The following is a 24845-nucleotide window of genomic DNA, read 5'->3' on the forward strand; positions in this document are numbered from 1 at the left end:
GGCCTACCAAACACTGCAGGGCTGCTTTGAGAGGATATAGACGGACTCACTGAGTGCATAACTGACTATATTAATTTTTGTGTGGACACCAATGTCCCTACAAGGACAGTAAGATGTTACCCAAATAACAAACCATGGGTAACAAAGGACATTAAAGCCATCCTGAATGAAAAGAAGAGGGCATTCAGAGATGGCAACAAAGAGGAGCTGAGGGTTATTCAGGGTAACCTGAAGATGAAGAGCAAGGAGGCTAAGGAGTGCTACAGGAGGAAGCTGGAGTCCAAACTCCAAGCAAACAGCATGCGGGAAGTCTGGAGCGGGATGAACACCATCACCGGCTACAGAACAAAGGGCAGCAGCTGGGACTAGGCTCCAGCAGAACCCAGTGACCCTGAGCTGAGAGTGACTTCTGGACACCCAGAAGTCACTGTAAACTCTCTCAAGAACAAGCACAAAGGTCAAGAAAAAGCAGTGGCAAACATAAAAAAAACAAGAAAAGCAAAAGTTAACTTTCTCCCATACTTCCCTTGCGGTGAAACAAGAGAGTCTCTTGAGAATGAAAGAGTAGCTCTCTTGACAGTGGTGAAAAAGAGACACAACGAGGCTGTGGTCAGAGAGAAAATTTTTTTTTTTTCAGTATAAACATATCTAATTAAACAATGTGTAACAGTTTTTTTTTTTTCATGTCAACATGGTAAATTGTACACTGACTTTTCCAGTGGAAATTTTTAAAACGCACAGTGGTGGCATCACAATTTGTTGACTTGCCATCTGCTGCCACTATTTAGATTTGTTTGCAACCGCTCAACTTTGGTATTGATGGCTTGTGCAACTGCTCCCTATAACTTGAACATACTTTAAACGTTAATTTGACAAAGCTCTGAAATATGGATTGATTCTATTAAGAAGTAATTAATATGGATTTAAGATTGAGGACTTGGGTACAAAGTGTCCAGCCAAGGAAATGATACATTTTAAAGCTAGAAAATTATTACTTCTCACTTTTCTCATTAACACCTCTTCTTTTCCTCTCTTTTTTTCCCTCTTAGATAAATGCAGAATTTATGCGAATAACAACTTTGCCACTTCAAGCCAAGTTTTTGGCCGAACTCGACAAATACACACCGAACTTGATTAAGGTCTTCAGCAGTAGAGGAGGAGCTGCTGGAAGAAAGATCAGGCTCCTCATGGCAGCAACAACTAAGGCAAGTGCATTAAACTTGGTTACATCCTTTAGGCAAATATGTTTTTGGCTAAATGAGATGTTTGACCTCCTCCCATCATTGCCGTTTTCAGCTTCCATACTTGCCTTTTCTTAACCTTCCTGTAACCATCTATGTTTTGCATTCCATATTTCTAATTCTCCCTTTTACTCTACCTCTTATCTCTCACCATTTCCCTTTTCTTTACATACCCACCTCTCCTGTTCTCCGCTTTTCCTTCTGTCTTCTCTTCATCACCTTCATCTTCCTTTCTATACTCTACATTTCCCAATGTCCATCTTTGTTTACCACTGCAACTTTCCTCGCCACCTCACATGGGGATTTGTGATGAAGATCTAATAAATGAAATGAAATGTCTTGAAAAATAGTTTGAATATTTCATATACTTTCTTTTGCAGAGTGACATTAAGGTCAAGAGGGACTGTGTACTTTGAGGTCTTTGTGCTTATCTCAATGAGGACAGCAACACTCTTATCAAGGAATACTTGGTCAGTAATTGCATTTTACGGTGAGCTTTCAGTCTTACAATGTTTTATCAGTGTATTTAAAAAATGTTCAGAATGTTTTTCACTATTAGGATGTCAACATTGAGGAAGCTGGGAGAAACATCACAAAGACCACCTTGGGGCTTTACGTGATCCAAAAAGAGGGTGCTGATGATGAGGGAAAGCCAGAGGATGTTGGAGTGGTGATTGAGGGTGTGGACCTTCTATGTGAGCTGAGAAGTATTTCCTTTGGATGTGCCATGCTTCTACACACTCAACCTGAGCTATCCCCAAGAACTTAAATTTACATTTGAGTTCTTCCAGAAAGCGCTGATGAACATTGATGGTATCAAACTGTCCCCAAAAGTCCAAGCACTTAGAATAAAGATGTTTCAGTGAGATAACAAGTTAAAATACTGGACAATTAAGCCAGCCACATTTGGATCTTTAACTGCCACATTGATTTTTTTTGTAAATGTGGATTGTTCATATTTTGTATAATGTGCTGTTAGAAGGGGGATAGGGTTAGAAGGTACCCGCTTCTGGACCCTTTTGCTACTTCTTTCACTGACATTATTTACCCTGTAATGATGATGTTATTTAGTTGTATGAACATTGGTTGTAAAGCACACAATGCTGTAAAGTGCTGAAGTTTCTGGCAATAAAGTTGTCAAATTTATGCTGTGTGTTGCTTTGTGATTTTAACAGGAGATAGGATAACATATTTAAAATGCATTACTTTTGTATACTTTATCACAGGCATTATGTGGAAGTTCACCTTAACTTTAACTGAATGAACACATAGTTTATGTATGTTTTAGGGTTGTGCATCTCTGGTCTGTGGCCGATACAATACGTATCGCGATACACTACCAACGATTCGATACTTTAAAGATACGATATGATTCGTATATTTACGATACGATACGATTCCCCCCAATACGATGCAGTTGCTATTCAGCACAGTTTGATCCAAAACAATGCGATTTGATTTGAGATTCCGATGCAAAGGAATGATGCTATGCAATTCAATGAGATTGATTATTTATTCACCAAAATACAAACATTCTGTATTATTATTATTATTATTATTTTTTTTAATTTAAAGGTCTTTTGTGAACAACTGGTTCACAATTAACAATAACAAGGCAAGTGCAATATACTTTATGAAAAATAAATTAACTTTTTCTTATTGCTTACAAATGGAATAAATGTAAACTCTTCTTGCTGAAGCTGTAAACAGACACCAGCCTAACTGTCATAATAAAACAGTCACAACAGCGAAATAGCGTGGCTGTGATGAGTAATTGAAGACAGAAAAAGATTCAAATACTCAAAAAAAAATAATGTCATGGTTCCTTGAACTCAATCAAAATTAGTGCCCAATGCAACAGTACTTACTACCTGGTGTAAGTAAGCTCGTTTGCTGCTCGCTCTCCTCCCTCCTCCAGCCCTCTGTGGGGCTGCACCGCGCGACTCATCAACGTACTCAACGTTGACAGTCAACAGAATCGATCCCCGGCTCTAGTTCGGGGCCGGTCACTCTGTCTCCCTCAAGTTATTCGTCGCCTCCTCCGACTCCTCCATCACTGTTGTCGTGTTTATTTATTTTTAGTGCGTGTGGTAGTCTTCCGTGGCAGCTTTCACACGCAGCGCCAAGTCCCCACTCCCACCCCCATTGTCATTTTTTTTTAATTTTTTTTTTTATTCCTTCCTTGAGTGTGGGTGTGAGTGTTGTATTTGTTTTACTTGTTGTGTTGTTGTTGTTGTTTTTTTCAACTATAGACCTTTAATTAGTATTTTATTTCAAACTGTGTCTCACCATCTCTTTTATTTCCAGGACAGGAGCTGGTGCAGCAGGCGGCAGGCTTTCCCTGGTTGTGGTCGCCTTCGCACTCCCGTCTTAATTTTGCGGTGGCACGTGGTGATTTGGTTTGTCGTGGTCTTTTTTTTTGTTTTCATTAGTGATTTTGATTCATTTAGTCTAGCCCTGTGCCTGTTCTGTTTTGTTTTCCCTTAGTGACGGTTTGAGACCCACATCAGATTTTAAACTTTTAGAGTGTTTCTTTTTAATCCTGACTACCTCATTAAATAAACTGTGATTGTTTTTTTTTGGAAGTCCGTCTCTTGTCCTCGTGCACAAATCTGTGTGACCTCTTATGGCCCAGGTGTAAGGCCAAGGGGTGTATTTCCCGGGGTGAAATTCCCCGGCTGGCGTTGTCGAGCAATCACCCCCCGCCCCATTTTTACCATTTCACCACACTATGAAATGATCACTGGAGTCATAGAGCGAAACTTGCGAGTCAGAATTGCTGCCCCTTCAGTTTCGCTGCCAGCGAACATAACACACAAGCAGAGCACGGAGTTAGCGGTTGTTGAAAAAGTTGCTTGAGGTCACGATACACTCACAGTTCTCATACATATTTTCAAATATTGCCGTGTGTTACAAACCACTTGGCGTCTAGGGGAATAGTTAGTAACAAAAAAGGACCACCAGACGAGTTTCAGGAGCAGTTAACAAACTTAGGTTACCTTTAAAGAACTAACAGAATCAATTTCAATAACAACGGGAAGGGCAGCGGGCGTCCAGGAGGCATCCGGAACAAATGCCCGAGCCACCTCAGCTGGCCCCTCTCGATGCAGAGGAGCAGCGGCTCTACTCCGAGCTCCTCCCGGGTGGCCGAGCTTCTCACCCTATCCCTCAGGGTACGCCCAGCCACCCTGCGGAGGAAACTCATTTCGGCCGCTTGTATTCGCGATCTCGTTCTTTCGGTCACTACCCAAAGCTCGTGACCATAGGTGAGGGTGGGAACGAAGATCGACCGGTAAATCGAGAGCCTCGCCTTTCGGCTTAGCTCCTTCTTCATCACGACGGACCGGTACAGCGACCGCATCACTGCAGCCGCTGCACCGATCCGCCTGTCGATCTCACGCTCCATCCTCCCCTCACTCGTGAACAAGACCCCGAGATACTTGAACTCCTCCACCTGAGGCAGGATCCCCCCACCGACCCGGAGAGGACAAACCACCCCAACCAAATCTAACTGCAGGCCTTTTTCTTTTTCTCTTTGTCTCACTAGATTTGTTTTAATGGGTAAGGAAGGATTTTGCAGGGAGATAAAACGGAGGCTTGATATTGCTCTGGGTACTCAGTAATGATGAATAATATTTTCATTTTCACCTCCCTGAAAGGCGCTTTGAATCACACAGCTGCTAATAGCTGAACGCTGTTCTGCGCTCAAGTCTGAAGGCCACGTAACGAACGCCGGCGACACACATTCCAAAGGCCAAGCAACGCGGAGGACGACTGCGGCTTTCGTCCATTCATCAGGTTTACGTCATGAGACGCAGCGACAAGCAAGAAGAAACTTTTTATGTCCCCAGTATGTTTAACCCTCCACTGAGAACAAGGCCTCGTCTCGTTAGAGCTCATTAGGTTTGGGATTAATTGGGAAAAACGGGAGCATTGAGAGAGTCGCAGTGGGAACAGAATGGACGGGAGGGAAGAGTGGAAGAGGAGGTAGGCCAAACACACAACTACACACATCTACCTGCAGCTGACACACACACACACAAACACACACACACACACACAAACACACACATCCAGTGGGACGGAAGACAAACACAGACTTGAGTCAAAAAATAAAAAATAAAGCCTGCAAACTTTTTTGTCAGTTGTTGACATTTGAGCCAGGGGTGGTCCCACCCACAGAGGGAAAAAATTAAAACTCCTGATAGAGCTATAACAGGTAACTGATCCTCGGCTGAAATGACAGATCAAATGTGCTTTTTTCACGAAACAAGGATGGATGTCCCTGTTTGTTCTGTGTACAGATAAAAAGTTGGATTGCAATTTACTTGAAAAAAAAACTAACTTGGTAACAATTTCCACATAGAAATTAGTAACCTTAACTGAGGACTATTCTCAAGTCAAATCTACAAACCAATAACCTTCAATTTTACTTGAATACTTGAAAAGTTTACAAATAAATTTCTGCATGCATTCGCAATTGTGCTCATTTTGCATGCTCAAACTACTGCTTTGTTTACTTACACTCTTCTGAAAACAATTCATTGTTTTCGCGAAAGCTTTTAATTGGCTGCGGCCAATTACTCACACACCAACAGGTGGCTGCTGCCATGCAAGGCGCTGCCAGCCCCACTGGAAGCAATTTAGGGTTAAGTGTCTTGCCCAAGGACACAATGACAGACTAGGATGGAGCGGGATTTGAACTGCCAACCTTTCAGTCATAGGACAACCCGCTCTACCTCCTGATCTACAGTGGAATGTGAGATGATGTCAGAAGATGAGTAAAGGAAGCGGGTGAGAGAGAGAGAGAGAGAGAGAGAGGGACAAAGGGAGGGAGAGAGAGAGAGACACTCACAGCTCTCGATCTCCAACGTGCAGTTCTGCTCATCCAGTGGGTATCTGCGCAGGTCCATCATACAGGCTGCCGTGGTGGTGATCCTGGAATAACACAGTACATACATGTTGTTTGTGACATGGGAAAAATGAACAAACTTTTGCAGTGGCAGCAGCAGCGACAGTTTTAGAGAGTGATGCTCCAGACCAGAGCTTTGGAGGAACAAAGAAAGCTTTAATCTTTCCATTGAAATCTGGACAAATGCATCAGTCCTCCAACTGAGAGTTAAACAAAAAAACAGAAGCAGCAACAACAACTGTTTTCCTCAGTTGAGTTGAATATTTAGTTTCAGAGTTGTGAGTCCCTACTGGTGGTGATGGTGGGAATTCCATCGCTCCATCGGAGGATTATAGGGCCACAGTTAATCCTGCTGTCCCACTTTGGCTGTTGTTTAGTTAATCCTAGAGGAGGGGTCGGGAAGGAGGGGCGGTGTGTGTGTGTGGGGGTGGGGGTGGTGGGTGGGGGGGTTCCCAGATCCACCTGATGGTCCGCACCGTAGGATCATAGATAAGAAAAAGGCTGGCCGCTGTCCAATGATCAGGACACATAGGAAGGAAGTGAGTCTGTTTGTGTGAATGTGTGTGTGTGTGTATGAGACACAACATCACATAGTCACCACAAGGACAGAAAAAAGGAAACAAGTGTTTGTTTGTTTTCTAGCGATAGAGTTTCATTTGTTTGAAGATTTTGCTGGAGAAAAACAAACAGATTTCTGCTGCGTGTGGCCTGAATGACTGCAGCATAGTGTCTGAGTCATCACAGCCATTTCTGCTTTGTCGATTCGAATGCAGGACGTGACGAATCGTTGCAAAGAATCTTCCCTCCGCCTGCTTCATCAAACTCACGTCCGTCCTGAAGAGCTGCACCGAGGACAGCAGGAGTCCAGTGGTTCTCCTTCAGCCCTCCTGTCACTCCAACCCCACAAATTGAGTCAGTTAGAAACCTGGGTTAGACCACCTGGGTTAAACCTGGGTTAGATCTGGATTAAACCTGAGTTAGATCTGGATTAGACCAGGGTTAGAGCAGGGTTCCAGACCAGCAGTCAATGGGATCCATGTCACGTCAGTGTGCTGACACTGTTTACTTCTTGGATTCTGTGAACCTGGAAGGTTCCTAAGCCATAAAGTTTTAAATGCCCTGTAAGACCTCAAACTCCAGCCCTTGGTGTTTCCTGCCAGATGTACTTCTGGAAATAACCCGCCTGTGATGTCATAAAGGGTTCAGTCTACTCACGCAGGTTGTGACCTGCCTCAGCAGTGTGTGGTGTAATGAACGAAGCCCTCCAGTAGGTGTGCGGGCGGTGAATATTCATCAGCTGCGGTTATTATGGCCCCTGATGGAGCTGCTGCATCCAACTACATCCTCAAAATAAAAACCCTCAGCGGGAGCATTCTTCCTCTTCACTAACACCTCCGCTGAGTGTGCATGTGCACAGTGTGGGACAATATTTCCTTAATTTAGTACCAATATTGTAGCATTGTTGTGGCTAATAACCCTTAAAAAGAAATCCCTGTTTCGTTGTCGGGGCTTTATTCATTTAAAAAAAAATCTTTTATGAAAACCCATTTTTCAGACAAAGACTTTATAAAGGTTTGCTGTTCCCTCTGCAGTTGGCTTTTCATTTTCGTTTTGAAAGAAAATGTACAACTTTACTTGCTGCCAAACCTATGGTTGTGCAGTAAATGAAATATGCAAATAAATTTATTTAGCATTTAAAAATTTCTATAGTCGCCCAGTGTTGTGGCCAAAAGGATGAATATATTAAAATGATCTTCTTCTTCTGACATACAACTCTGTGATGCAGATGTTTCAGTCTTCTTGCAAGTTTGTAGCAGCTGGAAGGTGACTGGACCACTGATAACACTGAGTTACAATTTTTTTTTTTTTTGTAAATAGTCTATGTTTTTTCAGCTGAATTAAGACCATTTCGCATTGCTGAATCCAAAAATGATATCCATTTTTCTCAATCAGGTCAGGTAATTTGATTTTGAAAAATCAAATTTTTGTGGCATTATCAGTTGATTTTCATTAATATTTCTCATCCAAAATAAGGTTTTAGGAGGTAAAAATCATTTTCTAACAGAATGTATTAATTAAATGTTACAACTTTCAATTTTTGTAAATTGAATAATCAATAACATTGATTAAGGTAAATTGAATGTTACATCGTCATTGTGCAAATTAATTTTTTGGGCAGCTGTGGCTCAGTTGGTAGAGCAGGCTGCGAATTGATGATCAATTGATGTCCACATGCTGAAGTGTCCTTGGGCAAGACACTGAACCCTAATTGCTCCCAATGGGGCGAGGCATCACCTTGCATGGCAGCAGCCACCCATTGGTATATGAATGTGTGTGTGAATGGGTGAATGAGAGGTTTTTCATCACAGTGAGCTACAGGATGATTCAAGATCAGGATATTTGAGGCTGCTTTGGTTCTTTCTGGTGATCCCAGTCACATTAATAGTGCAGAAGTAGCAGTCAGTGACATGGTTTGTCGGCTCCCTCCAAACCATGGGAATTACAGACTTCAAGACTTGCATACTGTGTGTGGCGCCCAAGCTTTATCTTGGTCACCAAATTTAATACCAAAATAAGCATGGTAAGCATGCTTTCTGAAACTTTTGACGAGATTCCTGTGAGGTACAATGGTTTATTCACTGCAGATGTAGCAGAATGTCAGGCTTATTTTTGCAAGATCTTATAGTTGAAGCCATTTCATTCACTTGTAATATATGCATATATATATATATATATATATATATATATATATATATATATATATATATATATATATATATATATATATACATATATATATTTAATTAGTTATAAGTTGACACAAGCAAAATCTTCAGATTTTGTTGATTGCAAAAAATATCAAAGAATTTCGCATCATATGACGGGAAAATATCGTCCATTCGACGAAAATTTCATAAAGCAAATACGTAGCTTAGTTCAGAAAGTTGACCTTACTGAGCAAAACTAATGTGATTTTTGGATTCAGCACATTAAAATTATCCTAAATCAGCTAAAAAAAAAAACAGAAACAATGAATTTGTTGTTTTTTTAGTGACCAGGCTCCTCCTCCTGCCTGTGGTGGCTATTGGCTGCAGCAGCAGTTTCCAATAACCTTTTTAAACACTGTAAAGGGTGGGGGTTGGGGGGGGATCTCACTCAGGTCCCGGTTCAGTCTTGCTGGCTGTGCGGAAGTGCTGCCATCACGAGGTGAACATAAAAACTGTTTTTTTTTTTTATTAAATACCGAGTGGCAGGCCACGATGAACATGTTTTTAGAGACAAGCCGCGGGCCAGACTTTGGACATGCCTGAGTTATAGTGTATTTAGTTAATTAGAGGGGAGTGCGGCAAGGTTGCTCACTGTCTGGCATGCTCTACTCTCAAACTATTGAGCCCCTGATGCACAAGTTAAGAAATTAACTGTCAGGTCTATGTTTTCCTGGTTGTCCCACACCCATAACATACGAGTGAAAAAAAACCCAAACAAACATCAAAGATGCTACGCTACAAGCAGCAGCTATGGTCTACGTAGGCTGGTTCCTTTCCTTCGCGATCCTTGGCTCATCTGCTTCGTTGGGAACCCTTCTGTATTGTCAGCAGGTATCTTAGGGCGTTTACCCACAGGCGCCCTAGGTAACATCTCGGTACGGTATGGGTCGGTATTCAGGCATTTCCACGAGCCCCAGCACGGTCCCAGGGGTTACGATTTTGGTACCTGCCTCCTTGGTGTTCGAAGCGAGCCGAGCTGAGACCCTATGGGTGATGTAGCAATGTGCAGGGCACTGATTGGGTAAGAGTTTTGACGAAAGCCAAAGGCAGTCTCTCATGAAAGACCAAAACCGCCATCAAAGGCGAAGATTGTTGGCTATCAAGATCATAGGGGCGTTGGCTTGGAGACTGCTGTGAATGTGAGGGGCAAATGAAAGGGTGCTGTCTAAGATGACGCCTAGGCTCTTGGCTTGAGTGGAGAAAGGTACAGGGAATCCATTGATGATGACGGGCGGCGGGAGAGTGAGCAAGGGTGGATTTTGAACCAATGAGGTCGGCCTCAGTTTTGTTGGCATTTAATTTCAGGAAATTCCTGCTCATCCAGTCCAGTTCATGTACAAGTTGGCGACAATAGGGGATACCGGAGAACCCATGGCACATCCATGTTTCTGTCTGAAAAATCCTTCCTGGTATTGAAAATATGTGGTAGTGAGGCAGAGGTCCAGTAACCTGCAGATTTGTTCTGGTATGAAGCTTGTTCTGTCTGACAAAGATTGGTCCTGTTGCAGTCTCCTTCTGACTGTTTTCACTGCTTCTGTTGTAGGTATACAGGTGAAGGTGACATCGAAGGAGTCCAGTTTGAGGTTCTTAATCTTGCTGGTGAAGTCAGCAGTCTATGGAGTTGTTTATGTGGTGGAGGGTGTTGTCCACCAGTGGGGCCAGAATGGTGGCAAGGTGTTTCGCTGCATTGTAGGTAGTTGAGTTGATGCTGCTAACGATGGGCCTGAGTAGGATGCCGTCTTTGTGAATTTCCGGTTGTCCGTAAATGCATGGAGTGCTTTCCCCGGGATAAAGGCGGTAGTAGGTGGGTCTGTCGATGGCTTTCTCCTTTTCCAGTTGTTGAAGTCAATCTGCGACCTTCTTCTTGTAGCGGGGGTGGGGTCACACTTCAGAGTTTTGTTGGTGTTGTCGGTGAGAAGTGCGGCCATTTCCGCGTGTTAGTCTGACGTATTAAGTACCACAGTGCATCTCCCTTTGTCCGCTGGAAGAATGGTGATGTTGTCGTCCTTGCTGAGAGATGTGATGGCCTTTCTTTCCTGGAGGGAAAGGTTGGAGGGTGGTGGCATTGCACTGGAGAGTGCTGCTGAGACCTTGAGTCTTAGTTGTTCTGCCTCTGAATGTGGAAGGTGGTTGGATCTGATGTCAGTTTCTGTGATCATGTCGACGAAAGGCATGTGTGGTGTGACAGCAAAGTTGAGACTTCCTCCTAGAACGCTCTTCTCAGGTTGGCTGAGGGTCCTGTCAGAGAGATTCTTAACCCATTTGTCCTGGTAGCTGCTGTTGTCTTGTTCTGGGGAAGCTGTGTCTCGAGTGGTGGTCCGTTGCTGTGCGCTGTCTGCCAAGGTGGAGACCTTGAGAATTTGTTGTTTCTTGCTCTTGATGTGCTGGGCAAGCTTAGCCTTCTGAGTGAAGGACAAGACTTCCTCCAAAGTAGGTGCAGGTAAACATGCTTCCAGTTCTTGCTGTGTCCGGTGGATTTTGTCCTGAAGAGTGTCCATTGTGTCCAAGAGTGTCATGGGACTCTCCAACCCCAAGCTAAAGAAGCCTTTTGGATGAGAGGCAAAACGTATTCAAGATCACAAGAACAAGTCCAGTTGCCCTAATTTAAAATTCTTTCTGTTAAGATGCCCTGGATGACTGAGAACCTTCACAGACATGTCCCACAACTATAAAACTGTCAGCATATGATGATGATGTAATGATTGTTTTAAACACACAGGAGGACTTTCATTCAGATTTTAGAAAGAATTACGGACTTTTATAACAAAAAGCCTTTGCTACCAGAAAGGACTCTCTCAACAAACTGGTTTTACCAGGGGGGCTGGTGTAGAACACGGGTGGGTTGAAGTATCTTGGGATGTTTTTAAGTGAGGAGGTTTTAAAGAAAAACTGGGATAGAGTCTTGTAGTCCATTGAGGGAGGTGAAGGTGGCTATTACCCTCTTTTAGAGGGAGGACCCTCTAATCCAAAGATGGCGGTGTATGGCAGTAGGAAGAAGAAGGTTGAGGACAGTATGGACGCTGACGTAGTGCTGCTCCTCAGCAGGATGATCAAAGCCCAGATACTGATTGATTTCAGTTATCACAGGAAGATGGAGGATCTGCCGCCTTTTTTATTTGGACTTGGACTCTAAATAGTGTGCTGCGCTCCATTCAGGAGAACAACTTCATCTTCTCAGATCAGCTGGTCTGATCTTTTTTTGGTTTTAAGTTGCAGTTATTATTATTATTATTATTCAGGACTGAGCCCCGGCGATAGACCAGCTCTGAAGCAGAGCAGGTCATCACAAGGCGAACACCCGACTGAATTTGCTATGCTTATTTTTCTTTTTCTAATATTTCTGCTGCTGCTTTCCGCCCAAATTTGACCCCCTCAACATGCACAAAAGAGTGTGCTGACCTTTGACCCCCGACAAACCAGAAGTGTAAACTGTAAGTGCAACTGGCTTGAAATCGGAGTATGACATAAAACAAACCTTCATGACAAAACCTGTGAGGGGAAACTTGTGAGATCCCAACCGTTTTCATTTTACGGCCCTCCAAAGTAAAGGTCTTCTTCAAAATATTTTTGAACCAAATTTTGACCCCTTTCCCATACTCCAAAACTCGCCAAATATTGTATGCAGCAGACCTGCCCCAAAATGTGATTTCTTGAAAAAAAAAAAAATTAAATCCACTCAATAGCGGCCCGAGAGAAAATGGGGACTGTCTACCCCATTTTGACCCCCTTAACATGCTTTGATTTGCACCTAATTTTGAGCACTTGTCGAGGCTGCGAAAATGTTCCTGTGATGAAAAAAATCAAGGCTGCAACTTCTCCAAAGCGCCACCTACAGGCCAAGATGTGAAAAAAAAACACTAAAATGGCCGTAGCACCCCCTAGGAACGCTGCATGATAGATGCAGAAATGACCGAGTTAGAAGAGTTTCTTTCAAAGGTTTCAAAAAGGGAGCTCACATGAGCCTCTGCTCTCGATCTCCGAGTGCTCTCAAAGTGCAGCCTGAGGCTGCAGCGATTAATGAGGGGGAAGGGGAGGTGAGGGGCGCTCCCACATACACCCTGTGTCTCTGAAAGCAATGTACACATGAATGGCTGCTGTTGCCATTTGGAAGGTGGGACAGCCATTATTCACAAACCCACGTGTTTGTCTCATCAAAGCCTACAAATTACATCATCAGGAGGGGATGGCAGGCGTCCGGAGGGGTCGGCAGGTGTCAGCAGAGGGTTTCAGACGTCCGGATGGGTCAACAAGTGTCACGCGGCATCGGCAGGTGGCGGACGTCGTCAGCAGGTGGCCACCACATAGGCTCAGTCCCGCAAACGCTGCTTGCAGCTTTAATTATTATTATTGTTGTTGTTACTAATTCTGTTCTACAGATGTGAACTGTTTCAACTCAAACTGATGTAATGAAGAAGTGTTGAAAAATCAAATCTCTCTCTCTCTCACACACACACACACACACACACATGCTTGGTACTGTACAACATGATGATGTCCAACATAAAATCAACATTAAAATTCCCATTTTTTTAACCACTTTGAAGCGTCTCAGTCTTACCTCAGGCCGTACAGGACTGTTCCGTCCGGATGCAGCCGGATCATCCTGTTCTTGACAGTGACACCGTGGACGAAGGACTTCTTGTCGTTAAGGAAGTAGGTGTCGGGCACCCAGAGCTGGTCGGCCACGCGGTTGTCCAGGGTCAGGTTGAGTGGGATCTCTGAGTAGGAGAGCCGCTTGTCGCGCCAGGCCTGCTGGAAGTACATGGTCAGGGTGTAGTCCTGAGGGTGGAGAGGAGAGGATTATCAGAGAGTTTCTGGGGCTGCTCCACCAGACCACCAGATCACCAGACGGCTATATCGGATCGGCCGATATTTGGCATTTTTTGAAATGTTCGTGATTGGGCGTCGTGTCATAAATCACCGATCCGATCAATGACGTCATGGTCGTGTTGAAACTTTTTTCATCTGTCTCATTTACTCCAAAGTAGTTTCACAGCAAGCATCGACATGCTTATTTGTTTGTATCCGAGAGCTAATGATTCATGATTCAAAAAACTTCCTGTTTTGAGTACTGTCACTATGTGACGGACAATAAAGTTTCTTTGAATCTTCAGGACTGCAACATCCATGGGCGACACAAACAAACATGTCGGAGGTGTGGAAGTTTTTCAAAGTGAGAGAAACAGACATAGCACAAGCTATCTGCAATATATGCAACGCTACAGTACTTCGCGGGGGAACGTCGGCAAAAAATTTCAACACAACAAACAGGCACACACGGAGGAGCATGTCGAGTTCAAGAAACGCAGCGCGGAGAAAGAAAAAGAAAAGCAAACTCCGAAACGGATGCTAATAGGGTTGCCACCCATCCCGTTTTTCCCGGAATTGTTCTCTTTTTTCACCACCTGTCCCAGGAAAAATAAAATCTCTCCCGGGACACAATTTGTGGCGTTTTTTGAGGGAAAATGAAAAAACTTTTGATTTCCGTCTGTGGTCTACTCCCGTAAAATACGCGACTATCCCATATTTGGCAACTAAAAAAACCTGTCCCGTAATGAACTGATACGGGACGCACTTCACTTTGTCCCGTATATATTGGGGACGCCCCCCCCCCCCCGTCGACATAAACAAGTAATTTAAATATTGCTCCTCACGTGATCGGATCGGTGATCGGTTTATTTAAACTCACTGATCGGTGATCGGCCCAAAAATCGTGATCGTGTAAAGCCTACAGACCACTAGACTACTTGACCACCAAACTATCAACCCATCAAACCAAAAGATTACCAGAACCATCAAACACCAGACCACCAGACCTATAGACTACCAGACCACTAGACACCAGACCACCAAATACCAGGCCACCAGGCCACCAGACCCAGACTACCAAACACCAGACCACCACACCCGGGCTGGCTTGAGGGGGTTATTCTAATCTTCTTTAGGTTTAAGAATTTTGAGAATCCCAGGTTTTTGATGATCTACCTCCTGTAAGGGCTCTCAGAACCAAAGACTTTGAATCATATCATGGTCACAATAAACGTTCCATCATAATTCACTTCTTCTTTGATCTCAACATTCTCAGTCTGTCCTGATTCTGAGCTTGAACTTGTAGCTCGGACGCCTAAAACTGTGTCGGCATCTCTGCAGTTAAGGAATGAAGAGACGGCTACACGCCACATGTCCTCCCTGCTCTGCGGTTACACAATATACACACACACACACACACACACACACACACACACACACACACATACACAATTGTTGTTGCGGTGATAGAAATGAAAACATGGTGAATTAACATGTGCAGCCACGCATCCAGAAAAACTGCACAGGGATGTGATGGAATGAGCAATAAGACCGTTATTTCACGCTTGTGTGTGTGTGCTCTACTCCAAGGCAGTGCAACAATCATCCTGCTCACTTGTGCGGTGGAAGCATTATGAGCTATTTCAATATGCCTCATGCAACATGAAGCAGACCAGAATTGATCGTGATCTTTTATTACATCACCAGGAGCCTGAACCATTGCAGCAAGATTTACTTTTTCAAACAACATCAATGTGTGTAATATTTTCCCTGTAGCAAGATGGCACGGAGACTCAGGGAACAATTGTCAAAGCAGCTGAACATTTCTGAGAAACTTATTGGAGGTTATTGTTATTGCAGCCAGCGGCCTACAGGCAGGCGGTAACTGAACAACCTCCTGAAGATGACAGAGAGGCTGAAGGAGTGTCAGAAGCAGTGCTGCCAATGTTCCCAGTGAGAAAAGTCACTACTAGCTGTTCTGAAAGTTGCTAAATGACGTTATCACCTCGTTTGCATAATCATTCCTGCTGATGTCACAGTGCTGGACACTGCAGGGCTGAATGAGTACAATAACGTGGTGTGAGAGACAAATAAATATAGTTGAATATGCTTAGAACTAAACACTTAGAATGTCTTTCTTTTTTTTTTAACCTTTAAGACTTTATGGTCCACTAGGAGGCGACAACGAGTGACCAGTCAAAGTAGCACATGAGGAACCTGAACCATCATAGAAAAGAACAGTGTGAGAGTTTGAACCGCAAAATCTGAAACATTACTACAGTCACATGTTCTGTAGTTGTTCACAGCATCACAGCATCACAATACAGTATGCTGGTAAGAAGAACATATGTGGTTTCATATTCTAGTTGTCAAAAGTCTGCAAGGGCAGCAGAAAAAAATCGCTAGATTCGTCACTAGTCGCTTTCCTAAAAAAGTGAAAAAAGTTGCAAGAGGGTGATGAATACATACATATAGCGACAAAGTGGCAATAACAGTGATCACAAGGATCAGGTTGCAGGATGACAAGGACGTGAACAGCAGAAGAAGAAGAAGAAGAAGAAGAAGAAGAAGGAGAAGAAGTAAGAAGCGGCAGCCCTGCAGGAAATCACAGCAACAAAGGCAGAATGAAACGCTGAGATGAGTGAGGGAAGAGGAGGGGGAGGAGGCGGAGGGGAAACCCGGATGAAGAAGCAGTGAGGAGCAGTGTCTCCAGGTCAGAAGGAGGTAAATGAAAGGCAGCTGCAGTTCAGCGGAGATGCCCAGATTGCAAATTGCTTTTATTCTCCCAAGAGCTCCTCGCTTTCAGCTCTCTCTGCTCTCTCCACCCCCGTTTTTTCATCCCTCACCCCTCCCTGTTACCCTCCTCCCACTCAAGCCTTTCCATTATTCTTCATCTCCCCCACAGCTCCCCCTACAGGGGCTCCTGTTGCATCTATTTACAATTGGCAGAGAGAGAAAAGGAGAACAAAAAGAAGAAGTTTTAGATGGTTTCCGGTGAATGGACCAAGCCAAGTAAGTCTTCTAAAGCCCCCTCAGACCCGTCTGATGCTGGCTCATCTCCTCCTCCAGGAAGTAGACCAGACAGTCCTGAACGTTCATGTCCAAAAGATACGTACGCACAAAAACCCAACGTATGCACGTTTCCACGCTCACATTCGGCTGTACAAAACATTTTTTGACCATGGAAATGTGCAGTGCTTCACGTCAAGTCTTTAACTTGCGTACGTACATTTCTACCCTTGTTGGTCCGTTGTCGACACTTGCTGGTTATGTTAGGAATGGAGTTTTGAAGCGGTTTCGATCAGTACCAAAGCATGCGCGCACAGAGGTGTAGAAAATAAAGGTAACAAAGGTAGCATGGACACTATGGAGGATGAGGTGAGTAGAGCAGTTCGCTGCCAAAGAACTTTAAGAGACCATCAGGACATCATAAGCCGTGCCAGGTTCTGAAGGGCGGTTCTTTTAGAACTCTGCTCCGAGCCGCAGCCCTTCAGAACACCGTGCGACAAGGAGCCGCGGAGCCAACAGCTGACCATGCTGCGGTTCCTTCCAAAGAGACCTGGCAGACCGATCGGTGCCAGTCCACCCTCAGTCCAACCATGCCAGCTGTGTGTTACGGAATCATCCCTGTGTCAAACAGGTAGATCAAATTCCTGGCAGTTGATCAGGCCGACATTAAAGCACAATTTGCAGCGAGAGGCTGACTTCCAAACTTAATTGGAGCTATCGTTTGTAAAAGACATTGCCATAAAGGCGCCATCACACGATAAAAAATACGTCATTTCATTTTTTCATTTCATTCCATCAATGCAGATCATCAGTGGTGCACGCATGTAGCAATTAATATTGCGGCGTGGGCTGCTTCAATGAACAATTGAGTGAAGCCGGGCTCCAGCTGGCATGGTGCTCGATGGTTGACTCTTTGGTGACCAATAAGTGAATTAATTGTCTTGATGAGTCCCCCGACAAAAGTAAAAGACTATGTAAAGAGTCTAATATTGGCCAAGCTTATTTAGATTTTTTGGTTTTATATGTTATTTGTATTTGGTTTTATATTACTGTCTGGAATTTGGTAACGCAATTTCCCGTGTTTTTCTGCCAATATTTTGTCTCTGACCAAAAAAGAGGCGCTTGTTGTTGCCCGTTGCCTTTAGGCTTTTTATGATAACAAAGGTTGCCAGTAATTCATATTGTGTAGCTGTTTATTTGAAATCTTGTACTTCACAATGTTATTTTTCATTTAAAAATAAATTAATACAAAAAAAAACAAATCAAAACTTGGACACGCACTGACATGTGTCTCATCTCTTCGGACTGTCATTCATTCATTGCCTGTGATTTTAAATTACACAGTTTCTGTTCTGTGTTTGGTCAAACTACAAATTCAGAAGTTTTTTTTTTTATCATTCATCCATTCATCTTCTCTACCCGCTTATTCCAATTCAGGGTCACGGGGGTCTGCTGGAGCCTATCCCAGCTGTCTTAGGGCGAAGGCAGGGTGACACCCTGGACAAGTTGCCAGTTCATCGCAGGGCCACATAGAAACAGACAACCATTCACACTCACATGCACACCTACGGACAATTTAGAATGTTCAATTGACCTCACATGCATGTTTTTGGACTGTGGGAGGAAGCCGGAGAACCCGGAGAGAACCCACGCAGACAAAGGGAGAACATGCAAACTCCACACAGAAAGGTCCCAGGTCCGGGCCCCAGAATCAAACCAACGACCTTCTTGCTGTGAGGCGGCAGCGCTAACCACTGCACCACCGTGTCAAGCAGCCTCAAGTACTTTTAGTGACTTGATTTTCGTCCGCGCACTGTCATTTATAGTACGATCCATGTTGGTGACTTGTGAAATTACTCAATGGAAGTCAATAATACATTTTGCATTTTGCACATAGTGTTGATTCAAATACGCTTTTGTTTAATCGACCTGGGTGACCGTGGCTTTGGAAGATGTGGCTGATGACGCTGCGGACTGACGGAGCACAGCGAACGGAGATATGAAGCCCATTCGTTAACTCAGAGTTTCTACTTTGTTTAGAAGTGTTTCCAGCTTACAGTCAATTAAGTTTTTCTTTGTCATGCTGACACTGATTGCAGAATGAATGAAATTCCAATCTGCAAAGTTCATTTCGATCGACATGCATATGTATATGGAGGCATTCCGAGGGAGGAGTGGGGCTCGCGCTAATGTGCGATCAATTCCACGATGATTGGGATGTTCAAAGGAAATGTGTGGACTTGTGCACAAACGTAGTTTCCTGGATTTGAACGTACGTGAAGTTTTAGGATGAAATCCTTGTTTGTCTTTGTGCATGAGGACCCTGGTCTGTCTCTGTTGTCCTTGTCAGTGGCCTCCTGTTGTTCCCTGATTGGTTGAGATCCTGAGCAACCATTCAGAGAGACTCACATGTTTCTTTTTTTTCCCCAAACCGCCTTGTCATGAAAAATGCCGCTGGGTCTTTCAGTTCGTCTTTGAGGAACCTGAAAATTGAATCCCAATGACATTAGTCTGACTCCAGGAGCTCTGTAACTCCGTCTGGGAGCATCTGAGACTAAATGACAGGTTTCAATCAAGCAAAAGCTGTGGTTGGTTGAGTCATACTCTGTCTGACATGCCAGAAAAAAATTATCAAAGTTTAGGTCTGATTTTTTATTTTTTTATTTTTTTATCTGCCGTAGCATCTGCAGCTTGTATATATAATTCATGTTTATGTTCCCACCTGGATGTAACGATTTACAGTGCTTCATGTAAGCAGGAATCAAGGGGCTCTTATACTCGGGGAATAGAAGTGCACCTGACCTGACCCAACACTAATCCTGAAATTAAAAGTTGTTTTTGACGAAAGCTTGGGGGAGCTCGAGCTTGTGCAGGAAGTTGAGAGGTACCAGCTAGATATACAATAGTCGGGTTCACCTCCACGCACAGCCTGGGCTCTGGAACCCAGCTCCTTGAGAGGGGCTGGACTCTCCATTTCTCTGGCGTTGCCAGCGGTGAGCGGCGGCGGGCTGGTGTGGGCTTGCTTATTGCCCCACAGCTCAGTTGCCATGTGTTGGAATTCACCACGGTGAACTCCAACACATGGAGTCACCACGGTGACCGAGAGGGTCACGTCCCTGCGCCTCCGAGTTGGGGACATGTCTCTCACTGTGATTTCGGCCTATGGGCCGAATAGCAGTGCAGAGTACGCGGCCTTCTTGGAGTCACTTGGAGGGGTGCTGGATGGTGCTCCGACTGGGGACTCCGTTGTCCTGCTGGTAAACTTCAGTGCATTGTCACAGTTACTCAATTCAACAGCACATATGCTCATATTCTTGCATAAAAATTGTTGATGTTTATTCTGTGTACTCTTTGCCAAGTTTACAGTAACAGTATTTTCAAAATGTTATCAAGGCATGCATGCCTGATTTTCTAAAGAGGACTTGTCACTGTTTTATATTATTTTTTAGCAAAAGGAGTGTTCAACCATTGACTGACACTTGGTTTCAGCTTATAAGTAATTTATAAAGCAACAATATTTGTATTTTTGTTTTGAATGTTACGAGAGTCAGACACTGTTAAATCACTGTTTAAGCAAAATATGTTCATGTCTTGTGCAGACATTTTGGGGAAAAAAAATAAAATGGTTGCTTTTGGTGCTGAAGACTGTGTACTTTTTCCCCCTCAAAAAACTACTCGGGAATCGTTAGGAAAATCGATAAGGAATTGGATCGATAAGCAGAATCAGCAGTAGCATTGATATTGATAAAATCTTATCAATTCCCATCCCTAACAATGTCCTCCACCTCTATTGTCAATGCAGCTGCTCGTAGCTGTGGTCGTAAGGTCTCTGGTGCCTGTCTTGGCGGCAACCCCCGAACGCGATGGTGGACACCGGAAGTAAGGGATGATGTCAAGCCGAAGAAGTAGTCCTATCGAGCCATGTTTGCTCGTGGGACCCTTGAAGCAGGTGATGGGTACCGGCAGGCCAAGTGTGCGGTGGTAGTGGAGGCAATAACTCGGGCCTGGGGGGAGTTCGGGGAGGCCAGGGAGGAGGACTATCGGTTGGCCTCGAAGAAGTTCTGACAAACTGTCCAGCACCTCAGGAGGGGGAAGCAATGCTTCGCCAACACTGTTTATAGTGTGGGTGGGGAGCTGTTGACATCAACTGGGGATGTTGTCCGGCGGTGGAAGGAATACTTCAAGGATCTCCTTAATCCTGCCGTCATGTCTTTCGTGGAGGGAGCAGAGGCAGCAAACTTGGGGGAGGACTTGTCCATTACCCAAGTCAAAGTCACCGAGGTGGTCAGAAAGCTCCTCGGTGGCAAGGCGCCATGGGTGGATGAGATCCTCCCCGAGTACCTCAAGTCTCTGGATGTGCAGGCACTCATACTTCAGGGGTCGTGGGTGACACGTCTCTGTAACATTGCTTGGTGGTCGGGGACAGTGCCTCTGGATTGGCAGACCGGGATGGTGGTCGCTCTTTTCAAGAAGGGGGACCGGAGGGTGTGCTCTAATTATAGAGGGATCACACTCCTCAGCATCCATGGTAAAGTCTACTCCATGGTGCTGGAGAGGAGGATACGGCCGATAGTTGAACCTCGGATTCAGGAGGAACAATGCAGGTTCCGTCCGGGTTGCGAAACACTAGACCAGCTCCACACATTCTGCCGGGTGCTCGAGGGTTCATGGGAGTTTGCCATTCTTTACCAGTCCACATGTGTTTTGTGGATCTGAAGAAGGCGTTTGACCGTGTCCCTCGACGCGTCTTGTCCCCTGGACAATTGGGTCCGGGGCCCTCTGTTAAGGGCCGTTCGGTCATCTGTTCTACGTGGACAGCAAACACAGACTAACACACTGTACATGGCCGGCGGCTGTACCACTCCACCACTCAACATTTGGACCTATCTAGATGCTAGAAGGTTTTGATGGATATGATACAAAAACATCCACTTATATAAATATTTTAGTTATTTATTCTTATATATCTGCAACCCACTCTGGCCTGTCTGCCACTCTGGCTACTTCCATCTCTCTCTCTCTACATTTTTTTTGTATTTTCCACTCACCCCAACTGGTCATAGGCAGATGACGGCCCTCTGGAATCTGGATCTGCTCTAGGTCTCTTCCCACAGGAGAGTTTTTCCTGGCCACTGTCGCATTTTGCTTGCTTTGGGGGCCCAGTTGGTTCTTTTTCTCTTATTGTACAAAGCGCCTTGAGACATTTTTGTGATGTGATTTAGCGCTGTACAAATAAAAGTTGATTGATTGATTGATTACGCCCAGACAACTCGAAAAACACTAATAATTGCTTATAAATTTTGGTGTGCATTTATTTTATTTTCATTTTTTTCACTTTTGTCTTACATGATTTCATTTTGGTGCCCAGAAGCAAGGATCTTGTGTCCACAGAGCTCCGTGGGGGAAACATATGACTCAGCTGCTGCAGTTCCCTCTGCCTTTTTATTCCTTCTTTTTTTTAAGCAACACACACACAAATGGCTGCTGTTGCCATTTGGAGGGTGGTACAGCCATCATTCAAAAACCCATGTGTTTGTCTCATCAAGGTGGATCATTTACATTCAACAGCCTTTCAAAAAAAAAACTGTGCAACATGTGCATAATTTGCTTACACATATGATTAATAAGACCTCTTCCAAATCTCATTTCACCCACTAAACATGCTTCAAAACTCATCAGGAGGTATCGACAGGGAATGGAGGTCGGTAAAGGGTGGGCAGGATTCTAGGGGAGTCATGGTGCATCTGGTCGCAGAGCGTTGGCAGGTTTTGGGGGGTTTCAGGAGGAGATGGCAGGGGTCAGCAGAGGTCTGCAAGGATCAGCCGGCATCAGCAAGGCTTGGCAGGATTCTGAAGGGGTCGGCAGGTGTCGGGGGGGAATTTATGGCAGCCACATGGAGGAAAGGGGTCACTCGGGGTCACAAGTGGTTGACAGACTTCTGAGTGGTCCCTAGGCTTCAAGGGGCGTCGGGAGGGGATGACAGGCATCAGGAGGAGTCGGCAGTGGATTGCAGGTGTCCAGATGGGTCAACGTGTGTCACGGGGCATCGGCAAGTGTTGGGTGGCGTCGTCAGTTGTCAGGGGTCATCGGCGGGCGTCCGCAGGTGGAGGACGTCATCGGCAGGCAGCCACCACATAGGCTTAGTCCGGCAAAACGCAGTTTGCAGCTTTTATTATTATTATTATTATTGTTAAAATGTCCAAGAAAACACAAGAAAAATAAAAAGATGATGCAGTGTTATTTTCAAGAGTCAAAACACAATGCAAAGAGACAATAAATTACGGTGTATCTCAAAAATAAAATAAAATATGGAAACATGTTCCTGCTCGCTTTGACTTGAATGCAATTTTTCACCAACAGAACATAAATCAAAAAGACAAAGAGGTGACGCCAGAGAGCAGGCAACATCATCTTGCAGTAAATAAGTGAATCTGCCTTCCCATTGGCAGCTCTGTGTACTCCAGATATCTAATGACAGGACACAATAACAACAACAACACACACACAGAATTATCTTGTTTAAAACAGCAAAGACAAACAAACAAAAAGCCACTTTATCTTCAAGGTGCAGCTTTATGTGATTTAAACCCCAAAACCATGCACACACACACACACACACACACACACACACACACACACACACAGACTGACCTACGCTGGGTCACTCACTGCAGATGGATCAGCAGAAATGAATCTCACTCTGCTCACACTTTATGGGATATCATGTAGAGTGTGTGAGTGTGAACATGTTACCTTGATTAACAAGCTAAAAATAGCAACCGAACCCCGCAGCTAAAAGATGAGCGTTATCCCCACTGGCACAACACACACACACACACACACACTGGGAGAAGCGACCAAGCATCTGGATGTTGGAAACTCTTTGTCTGGAACAGCAAATATTTGATGTGCAAAGTTAAACTACATAAACTCCACAATGACTTCAGTCACTTGCACCAACTTCATGTGAGGTCACCTCAGGGGGCAGTACCAACACCTGGCCACCAGGCAGGTATAAAAATGTCACTGAACAAGGACGGTAGTTGTGGTGATGCTGCAGTTGATGCTGCAGTGTGAGTGTGCACGTGTGTGCATGCACAGAAAAAACCCACAAAACACTCCTTCAACACTCGTTCTCTCACGTTCTGATCACATCATAAACCCTCCATTCGTCCTCCAGTGTCTGCACTGTTAATGCAGCTGGTGCCACCAGGGTGCGCTCAGAGAGAGGGTGCGCTCAGACAGATGACTGGTGTTGAGAGCTGCAGATAAACAGTTGCGTCTGGATTTCACGGTCCCTCACAGCCAGTCAATAAGCTCCTCTTGACCTTCATATGCATCAATAATGGTATTTCAGCCTTTTGCGGAAGCTACAGAGCGAGAGTTCTTTCTCTCTCAGGCCACAACACCCGCCTTCCAAACCCCACCTTGTGAAAAACAGTGGGGACAGGATTTTGAAGCAAAAACTTCCTGACTGATTGGATGAAAACCGAGCAATTAAAAAAGAAGAAGAAGAAGAAGAAGAGTAATTGGAATGTGCACGCCGCCGTCTTCCCATTGGCTGATTGGTGAATTGAGATTTGTAGAGGTGGGTGACACTGGTGTTCAGAATGAGTGTGTGTCCACCTCTCAGTCACGCACAGTGAACCTCAGCAGCAGCTTGTGTGATGACCAGCAGTGACTACAGGCTGCTACACTCACTCACACCACGAGGGGCAGCATCTCCTGACCATATTCATCATTCTTGTTCTTGCCCAAAAAGTCTGATTTCCTCATTTTACACCTTACCAGCACAAGGGACAAAACCTTGCATGCTGAGAATAATTTTTTGCCACACAAACAGCCACAAGGTAAATAAAGAACTCACCCACTGATTGACCTGATTGCCGAACACTGATGACACACACAAGAACATCAGTTTGCGATCAATGCGACTACAGCAAGCTGCAGTAGTACCGCAAGAGCTGCAGCTGGAAAGATTCCACGGATGCAAACATGAACAACAATAAAAAATAATACAAATAAATAAAATAATAATAATAATAATAATAATAATAATAATAATAATAATAATAATAATGAAACTGTAGCTTTGGAATTTTTTTT

General features: G+C 44.3%; 1 protein-coding gene across 1 annotated transcript in view; it reads right to left on the minus strand.

Moving 5' to 3' along the window:
* The window catches only part of gabrb2b (gamma-aminobutyric acid type A receptor subunit beta2b), a 51812-nt gene that overhangs the window by 21890 nt on the left and 5077 nt on the right, over positions 1–24845 (minus strand). The window contains exons 4-5 of the mRNA XM_076019661.1: positions 13480–13700; positions 6097–6179 (exon numbers count right to left, since the gene is read on the minus strand). Of these exons, the coding sequence (XP_075875776.1) occupies positions 6097–6179; positions 13480–13700 (304 nt within the window). The remainder of the gene's footprint in view (positions 1–6096; positions 6180–13479; positions 13701–24845) is intronic.

This window comes from Nelusetta ayraudi, unplaced genomic scaffold (assembly GCF_046127955.1).
Source record: "Nelusetta ayraudi isolate G7.1 ecotype Tasmania unplaced genomic scaffold, CSIRO-AGI_Nayr_v1 ptg000011l, whole genome shotgun sequence".
In the NCBI taxonomy this organism is placed as follows: Eukaryota; Metazoa; Chordata; class Actinopteri; order Tetraodontiformes; family Monacanthidae; genus Nelusetta; species Nelusetta ayraudi.